General features: G+C 39.5%; 1 protein-coding gene across 2 annotated transcripts; it reads left to right on the forward strand.

Moving 5' to 3' along the window:
• The first annotated feature begins 62 nt into the window (after positions 1 to 62).
• Positions 63 to 3,587, forward strand: LOC133842820 (iduronate 2-sulfatase). 2 transcript variants are annotated; one of them, XR_009894440.1, is made up of 4 exons: positions 63 to 477; positions 548 to 1,587; positions 2,130 to 2,303; positions 2,376 to 2,516. XR_009894440.1 is itself a non-coding variant. In XM_062276073.1 (4 exons), the coding sequence occupies exons 1-4, from the start codon at positions 271 to 273 to the stop codon at positions 2,510 to 2,512; spliced, it is 1,554 nt and encodes a 517-aa protein (XP_062132057.1). In that variant the 5' UTR covers positions 96 to 270; the 3' UTR covers positions 2,513 to 3,587. The 2 variants fall into 2 exon arrangements, 1 of the variants encoding a protein (XP_062132057.1); XM_062276073.1 differs by having other exon boundaries at positions 96 to 477; positions 548 to 1,583; positions 2,376 to 3,587.
• Positions 3,588 to 9,479: the final 5,892 nt, after the last annotated feature.

Consider the following 9,479-nt stretch of genomic DNA (forward strand, 5'->3'; position numbering starts at 1 on the left):
GAGGAACTTTATCATTTTAAATTTAAAAAAAATTAAATATATTTTTATTAAAAATAAATGCGAGTTGCGTTGCCTGGGTAATCATATAGCTCACATTAGTTGGTTTCGCTTTACACTCTAAGCTTGCTTGTTACATCAACTTACCCTGAACCCATATACCCTTTATGCCACACGAGATGAAACTACAAATATCGCCGGCATTCACAATCGCATCCGCCTCGGAGGCAACATCTACAGTCGACTGCAGTCGCAAAAGTCGCTCGTGTAGACATGTCCAAGTTAGCTGCTCTGTTGCTCCTCTGCTTCTCCACTGGCTGTTGGGCAAACGCTTCCGCTTCCAGTCGATACAATGTGGTGATGGTGATCTTCGATGACCTGCGGCCCTCTCTGGGTGCGTATGGCGATGTCTTGGCGCGCACGCCAAATCTGGATGCATTTGCCCAGGGCAGCAGCATCTTTACACGCGCTTACAGTCAGGTGAAAAACCCCTCCTCCTTCTGCCTTACCACACTTTCCTCTACTGATTCACACCCTTTCTTCTCAGCAGCAGGCACTGTGCGCTCCTAGTCGCAATTCCTTGTTAACCGGACGCAGACCCGACACATTGCATCTCTACGATTTCTATAGCTATTGGCGCAACTTCGTGGGGAACTTCACGACCTTACCGCAGTACTTTAAGGAGCATGGCTACTACACCTATAGCTGTGGCAAGGTCTTTCATCCAGGACTCTCCTCGAACAACACCGATGACTATCCCTTGAGTTGGTCTGCACCCGCGTTTAGACCCCGCACCGAACAGTTCATGAACTCGCCCGTTTGTCCGGATCGTAATGGTGGCGTCCTGCGCAAGAATTATCTCATCTGTCCGGTGCACTTGCAAACACAGCCCTACAAGACGCTGCCCGACATTGAATCCGTCACGGAGGCACTGCGTTTCATCGAGTCCCGCAAACGGCAACGTCAGCCTTATTTCCTCGCCTTGGGTTTTCACAAGCCGCACATTAATTTCCGCTTTCCTCGCCAGTTCCTCGGCCACTTTCCGCTGCAGCAGTTTTACAATTACACCACGGACACTGTGAAGCCACCAGAAATGCCGGATGTTGCCTGGAATCCGTATACCGATGTACGCTCTCGTGATGACTTCAAGCACGCCAACATCTCGTTTCCCTATGGTCCCATTTCGGAGCTGCAGGCGGCGCAAATACGTCAGGCCTATTACGCTTCTGTGGCCTATGTGGATGATCTCTTTGGCAAGTTGCTGGCGCGTCTGGATCTGGAACGCACTGTCGTTGTGGTGCTGGGTGATCATGGCTGGTCGCTGGGCGAGCACGCCGAGTGGGCCAAGTACAGCAACTTTGAGGTGGCTTTGCGTGTGCCTCTGATGATGCGCAGTCCTGAGTTCCCGTTAACGCAACCCAGGCGGCTGCACAGCATCACGGAGCTGCTCGATGTATTTCCCACACTGGTGGACTTGGCTCACTTACCACCACTGCCCAGCTGCAACAGCAGCAGCGTGGCTAGGGAGCAGCTCACCTGTGGCGAAGGCAAGAGCTTATATCCACAGCTGCAGGGCTTGGGATTGGGTGAGTGAGTGCCTTACTATCTCTTTAAACCACTGAAAGTTTAGACTCTTAGATACCTTGTAAATAAATTGATAGCTTTCCATATATTTCTTTATTAAGCAAGTGAGCAAAGGGAGCTCCTAAATGTTAGGATCCTGTAATCTATTTCTTGACAAGAAAATGAGTGTGATCTTCGTGTTCCTGTTAACATATATAAATTTAACAAGGAACTAGGCTCCAGACTGAGCCTTTGTTTTTGTGATTTTTAATATGGAAGGGTCTAAAAAAGACTGTTTCGACTATTAGAGACCATGAGAATAAGAAATTGATTCTCTATGTATGTTAAGAATGCTCACTTTAGTTCAGAAGGCATCATCATTAGATAGTTAGAGACCTTCCCCGAAGAATTATAATAACTAATCTAATGAATGATATAGTAATCATTCAATTGCATAGTATTGTAGCAGTGCCAATTGACCCTGCCAGTTCAATAATTTGCTTATGTAAACAGATTTTATCAGATTTTTCTGTGTAATTTTAATAATATTAAACTGATTTCCCTTGCAGCCGAGGAGCATGTGGCCCTGAGTCAATATCCACGGCCAGGCATGCTGCCCACCAAGCATCCCAACAGCGATAAGCCAAAGCTGCGCAACATCAAAATCATGGGCTACAGTCTGCGCACTGATTTCTATCGCTACACGCTCTGGGTTCGTTTCCATGCGCACAACTTTAGTCGAGGTGAGTTTGCGACATACACCAATCGAAGGTTGCAGCCCTTGCTAAGTGTGGTGTGGTGTGGTGTATTTACAGACTGGCACAACATTTACGGCGAAGAGCTGTACGATCATCGTCTGGACGCTGGCGAGGAGCTTAATCTGGTCTCCCTCACCGAGTTTAATGCGATACGTCATCGTTTGCGACGCCAACTGATTGAGGCCGTTGGTTAATTGAGCTCGACCATCTCGGCACCTTGAAGTTGAAAATAATTTGTAGACTAACGCATAAAAAGAGTGTATGCATAATACGGAGTCGTAATAAAAAAAAAAAAAACAGCCAAGCAAATATCTTGTAGTCATAATTGGAATTTAATACATCCGGCTTACAGGCGCTGCAAGCCTATCCATGTGTGTGTGAGTGCGAGTGTGTGTGTACTCGCACATACTTTGGGTGTAATTTTTCCCCTTCTTCACTTTGTCGCAGTTCGTGCCGCGCATGCGTGACTTGTGTCCATTGCCTTTTTGGCTTTGCTGCTTCGTTTTCTGAATTTTTGTGAATGAAATTTTTATTCAACGTTGGCGTCGGCGTTGGCGTTCCTCTTACCGTTGACAGCGACGCGACGCCCAAGCCGAAACTCAAGCGAAACACACACATTGTGTGTGTATGTGTGTGTAGCTATGGCTAAAATCTAGCTATTAATTTCACTGCTGCAGCTGTTGCCAAGCGGGTGAAAATATATGTATGCTGGCTGCTGCTGTCGCTCTGCTGGGTAATTAAATCTGCAGCCGACAACGCATCACTCGATCACTCGAATCGCCCTGCAGACCGCCCGCCCACCAGCCACCACCACTGTTGTAAAGACGACCCCGCTCTCTTTCTTTGTGTGTCTCTCTCTCTTTGCTCACCATTCACCACTCGCCATTCATCTCACCACTCACACACACACAACACGCTCCACATATGCACATTTATGCTTATGTATGTGTGTACATATGCCAATTGGCGTGGGCTGCGTTTGAAGTCGCTGCGTTGCTGTGTGTTGGTGGCTTCGCTTGTTATGCGGCCATATGGGCCGTGTCTTGAGGTGATTAAACTGAATTTTGGCAGCGCTTTTACTCGCATTAGACGGCTGTGAACCACATTTACCGCTTACTGCATCTGGCTTTTGGGGACTGCAGACTGACGACTGAACACTGAAGACTGGAGGTGTGGCAGATGCCATAAATTGCATTTGTATTTGCCTACGATCATTTTTGGAAAGCTCAGCTCGTAACCAAAGTTTCATATCCAACGCTCTATCATTTAAACAGAGAAATACTATAACTTATGCAAATTATGGTGTTTTACACAATTAAAAAAAAGAAAACATTGAGTGTAAGCTCACTTTTTTATTCATACTCAAAGTTGACATGTAATAATATAGAATTTTTAATTATATATCATATTAAACAGCACAGAGAAGCTATTAATTGTATACTTTCGAAGGAAAAATACTAGAATTGAAAAGAAATATTAAATGACCTGTTTTCTAGTAGTATTATTAAGCATTAGAGACCTAAAATGATTTGGTTTGGTATTATTTTTAAGTATTCTCAACTAAAATAAATATATACAACAAAAAAAACTTAGCTACGTAAACCATTTAATAACATTACTGGACAACAGTCACTGGCGTAGACGACTAACAATGTGTAAAGATATAAAAGTATATGGATTTTATTGGAGCTCAACCTCATCTGGTGAACAAATTTATTTGTTGTTCATCTTTAGAATTTCAAGAAAATAATTGAAATATACAAATTTTAATAAGAACTTAATTTGCTATGTCAAAGGCAATAAATGAATTTTATAAATATTGCAAACTTTTAAATTTAATTGATTAATAAGTATTAGTAATTTGTTTTCAAAAATACATATAGATTTTACTCTAATTAATTAAAAAAATGTTTGTAATATTTTATTTTAAAGTAAAAATGTTATAGTATATTATTATATTTTTCTTTAAAGTATTCTTCGTTTTCTTTACCAGATTTTCATTATTTCAAATCTTCCAATAATTTTGTAAGTACATTTCTTCTTCTTTACCAGATTTACATTATTTAAAATCTGCCTCTATTTTTTTTTAAGAATATTCTTAATTGTATTATTCTTTAGATAGTAATTAGTCTCGCTTTGAAATTTTGCAGACAGTCTGGCCCGAAATTGAGTACAGCTCTCAAGCTCTGACAAGTAACTAAAGCACACACAGAAAAGCAACAAAAAAACAACAAAACAGAGAAAAAACATTGGAAACCACTCGCAGAATGTGAGTATACGAGAGTATAGCAACTAATGTGAATACTCGTCGACTATAATGTGAGTTTGAGTATGAGTATGAGTGTTTGTAGGTTGACGAGGTTCTTGTTTTTCTGACTGTTGTTGCTTATTTCTAAGCTAATTCAAATGCGTGGGCGTCACAAACGAAATTGCAAAATATGCGTAGGCCGTTTGTGTGGATACCGAGTGAGTATGTATGTATGCGTGCGTTTGTGTGTGTGCGTGTGTGTGTGTGTTTGTGACGTTCTCCATGCTCCATTCTTACCTACGCACAGTTTGCGAGCAACTGAAAACGTGGTTGCTGCTCTTGGCTTTTTGGCTCGAGCCAACTTAACACAAATCCAACTCGAACACATCGCATCCCGCTATAACTATGCTCGGGTCTCTCGTAGTGTCGCAGCCCAAAACCCAAATACCCAAAAGCCCCAGAGAGCAAAGCTAATGCCAAAGCTAAAGTTGCCTCGGTACCAAAAAAAAAAAAAATGCTAATTTTCGTTGACATGCCATAGTTTGGCTAAGGCTAATGACGAAGGTTGTTTGTTAGCTTTGTCAGTTGATTTAATTTTTATTTTTCTCTCTCTCTATTTTTTTTCTTCTGAGGTACCTCTTCTTCGGAGTTGACTAGTAAAAACTTTGTTGGCCATAACTGGTTGCGAGCTGGAGGCTGGCCGAGGGCTCTAAATTTCTTTTGACGGAATCTCCATGAATTAATGTTGGGCCGGATTATGCCAACTGATCATCATCATCATCATTATCATGCGCATCATCATCGCAAGCATCATTATCATTATTGCTCTCCTCAGGTGTTTGGCAAATGTGCCCCAACAGATGTCAAGCTGTGTCAAGTTGGAAATATATATACATTTTTTTTTTCATTCGGTGATTACCTATGCTGATGAGATCCCTCAGATGGCTAGACTATAGTCTCGCATAATGATCATGATCTTGCCAAAATGCTGTGCCTTAAATATACAAACAGTCTCCCCTAAAATCAGTCTCCCTTCAATGTCAAGGCCTGATCGCTTCATCAAGTACAAAAAAAAAAATCAAAAAACAAACTAAAAAAAAAAACAAAAACTACAAACTACGGCTGACAGACGTGGTCAACAATGGACCCTGGCCATAAAAAGAGACGACAATGCCAAAAAAAGAAATTGGTCAAGTAAAAAATTTTGAATGAAATTCCAGCGACTCAGACAAACAACAACAGAATGAAAAAAAAATGAATATAAAAAATAAATAAGTATAAAAAAAACATACAGAAACGAGAAGAACAAGTAAGAGTGCTCCAGTGAAAGGTGACTAAGAGATACCCTGTAATGCTTTAAATAATGAAAGTGTGACAAACTAAAATATATAAAATAAAACTTGGTTTAAATATATTTCTGAATTTGATGTAGCCACTAAAAATTAGTAAATATTTTATTTTCTTTGTTTTATTCTTATTTTATTTTATTGATTTAACAATCGGTATCCATTGAGTTGATCACTGATCGCGATCGAAGTGAAGAGGATTCCTAACCGCCTGTCTTGTAGCAACAAAATAATTTATTGAAATTCAAATTTATTACCTTCAGCTCGGGCTTGGCCCAGCTTGGTCAGATGCGCAGACTCTCTCTGAGTTTGTCAGAGATTTTTCGTTGTTGTTTTTTTTTCGTTTTTGTAGTTCGGTTCGGCTTGATTTTTTCCCGTTTTGTTGAAGCAAAACCAATTCAGCTGGAATGCAACACATATGGCCCAGAGCGTTAAACATAACTAAACGAAACAATCAAGAATGAGTGTAGAAATTCCAGAATGAGCCCACGCAGCGAACAGTCGCCGGACGGACCAGATGAGGGCACAACACGGGGCAGCGGGAAGATGGGAAGATCGCGGACCAAGCACAGTGGGACAATTCAGAGAGCTGGTTTCACTTAATTATAAAAATGCGCAAATATAAAGAATTTCGATTAACTAACATTTTTATTATGTTTTTTTTTTCGAATAACTAGTTTAAATTTTTATCAAATTAACCGAGTTTGATTCCTAATTTCATTCTTTAACTCCTCCAGTTTGATAAATTTATTTGATATAATTTTATAATTTAACTATTTTCTTTTTCTTTTCACAGAACTAGTTTAAATGTTAATTTTAACAATAAAGCTGTTATAAAAAATACATTTCAGTTAAATTTAGTATGGTTTTTGTTTTTGAAGTGTATTGTTTTAGAACTTATTTTATGTCAACAAATTTATTGTGGTAAAAATAAAGATGTTTCAAATTCAATAAATCAAATGAATTATATACAAAAAATACTCTTAAAAAACATACACAACATCATAACAGGAATAACCTCTTGCTATTTTCTTTACGTCATTCAGTGAGCTCTTCTTAGAATTTATTTCGTGTATGTTGAAGCTGAATTTATTTTGATAGACTTTATTCCCAATGGAAGCGTATCAATGGAAGCGTATAGCATTCTGAAGAATTGGGAGACACACCTACTCAAGCCGGATACAATTTGTGTATCATAAAATAAAGGATCATAAGATATGTAACAGAAATCCTTCTTTTGTACCCACTGTGCTGAGGGAAGTGGCCATCGGTTGTGTGTGTGATCAACGTTTAGCTGAACGGATTACGGAGTAAAACGAGAAGATTTTTGCTGCTTGCCGACTTTTTACATGTGGCATAAACAAATACAAATACGAGTATCGAGTACAGAGTACGTTGGGCGGATCTTGGCACAAGCTGAAGCATCGACAGCATCAGGACAAGGGACAGTAACTGGCGACATGGACAGAGAAAGGTCTGAGAGGGGGGCGGGGCGGGGCAGGGCGTAGATAGTGCGGAGAGTGACCGAAGGCAAATAATTTGAAAAGCAATACAGGCAGCCGCTGTAACGCGTGCTAAACAAGTTTCTCGATCGTTGTGGAATCGACGCATCGCATCGCATCGTCGATCGTCGATCGCCTTTTTGTCTTTTGTCTTCACTGAGGTACAAAGGTTCAATACATTAAAGCATTGTACATGGAATATATGAATTGAAGTACAATATATTATTATTATTTAATTCAATTCTTACATTAATTGCTTTATATTGTACATAACTTAATTCATACAATAAAGTTAGTTATTCCTGAACATTTTGATGGTATTTAAGAATTAATTGTATATTGCACAAAAAAATCGTTGGTGTCTTAGTATATTTAATACTTTATAGTTTATTTTGAATAAAATGGTATATCGTTAAACCAAATATAATTTTGTATACACTTTTATATTTTAAAGTTCAAGCTATTTTCACTCTAAAAATTGGTCTGCTTAAATTTAATACCTTAATTTTAAAATTTGATGCATACAAACTAAATTTTAAAATTTTTACTAACAAAAGCAGTCTTTTTTTCTGGTTGCTCTCCCTAAAAAAGTTGGTGATTGAAATACGATTTCCTGAGTATTTAATCTTCTGTGTAAGTAAGTAAGTTTATCTCATGTTATTACTTTTTTGTTGGTGCTCAATTACATAAAAAAGAGCTGGGGATACTTGCATTGAAATATTGTCTTGCTCCTTTCAGCCAGGTTTTTATGATAATACATATTTAAACCTCTGTCTGCGATGTTTTCTTTCTGTCTCTGTCGCTGGAGAGATCGCTGGATCTCTTGCTCTGCTGCCGCAATTCAAATTCAAAATAAAAATCTCATTTTTACAGACAAGCGATGCTGCGCTATCCCTAAATCTCCCTGCCTGGCTCCCTCTCTCTCTCCCTCTCTCTCTCTGATCCTATTATGCGTTATTTACGGCCAAATAATTCAAATTAAGCAGCATCAGCATCAGAAGAAGGTGAGTTGTCCGGCGCATGCGCAGCACAGTCTCAACTTGGTGTTGTGTACATTCGTTTGTTCGTTCGTTCTTCTGGCAATATCTGGGCATATCAACACCAACAATGGGCTCTAACAATGGGGCCAACAACAACAACAACAACAGCTAAATAAAAAAAAGGGGCCGCGTGCCAAAAAATTTTATGAACTTCAATGAGGGGCAGTTCCTGGAAGCGCACGCCTTCAACCTTGAGTACATGCTTTTAGCTATAGTTTGTTGTCTGATTGCACTATCAGAGTGAGCAGAGAGAAGAGAGATATGAAGATGGGGAGCGTGCTGATCTTGCGAAAAAAAACACACACGAAATGAGAGGAGGCAAAAGTTTACAATTAAATGATTTAAACAATGTTTTTGGCTTTACGGTTTACACCTGTTTGAGTTCAAAAACTATAAATACCCATGACGTAAATAAAGTATATCCACCGACAGCCACGGTTCGCCTCAGATCAGATCAGAGCTGATCCATTTCCCTCACTCTCTTGCTCTCTTGCTCTCTCATTCTCCTTCTCCCTCGCTCTATTTTTACTTTCTAAAAATGCTCGTTTTGTACTTTGCCTCTTTCTCTCTCACTCTCTCTCTTTGGTTCGTCTGTCATTTTCCAATTTTTGAGTGTACGAGTGGATTCTTCAATGTTTTTTTCCCAATTCACAAACAATTTTCACGCTTCAATTTAATGAGCATTTCAGGTAGCCACTGAGCTTCTCGGGCCAATTGCTGGCGCCAGTTTTGCGCTAAATGTTATTCGAAATATTTGCTGATGGGCGTTCTTTTCCCAAACCTCTTCCTCCGCACTTTCCCTCCACCCCACTCCTCTTTTATTTGCGGAAAATTTCGCATTTCAATAATGTTTTGGCTGAGATGTGTTTAAATATTGTGAACAGTTTTACACACAATTCGAATCTTTAAATAGTTTGCCATGATATAGGGCCAACTTAATACGATCACAACAAACGTAAACTGATTTTAATGAAGAGGATTCAGGGGAGTTTAACTGGGAAAGAATTCTTCCTAATGTCATGGCT

Source organism: Drosophila sulfurigaster, chromosome 3 (assembly GCF_023558435.1).
Source record: "Drosophila sulfurigaster albostrigata strain 15112-1811.04 chromosome 3, ASM2355843v2, whole genome shotgun sequence".
NCBI lineage: Eukaryota > Metazoa > Arthropoda > Insecta > Diptera > Drosophilidae > Drosophila > Drosophila sulfurigaster.

Excerpts from the sequence above, each read along its gene's own strand:
- LOC133842820 (XM_062276073.1), top strand. The coding sequence starts at position 271 with ATGTCCAAGTTAGCTGCTCTGTTGCTCCTCTGCTTCTCCACTGGCTGT. Across the intron at positions 1,584-2,129 it reads GCTGCAGGGCTTGGGATTGG|CCGAGGAGCATGTGGCCCTG; the intron begins GTGAGTGAGTGC and ends TTTCCCTTGCAG. Across the intron at positions 2,304-2,375 it reads TGCGCACAACTTTAGTCGAG|ACTGGCACAACATTTACGGC; the intron begins GTGAGTTTGCGA and ends GTGTATTTACAG.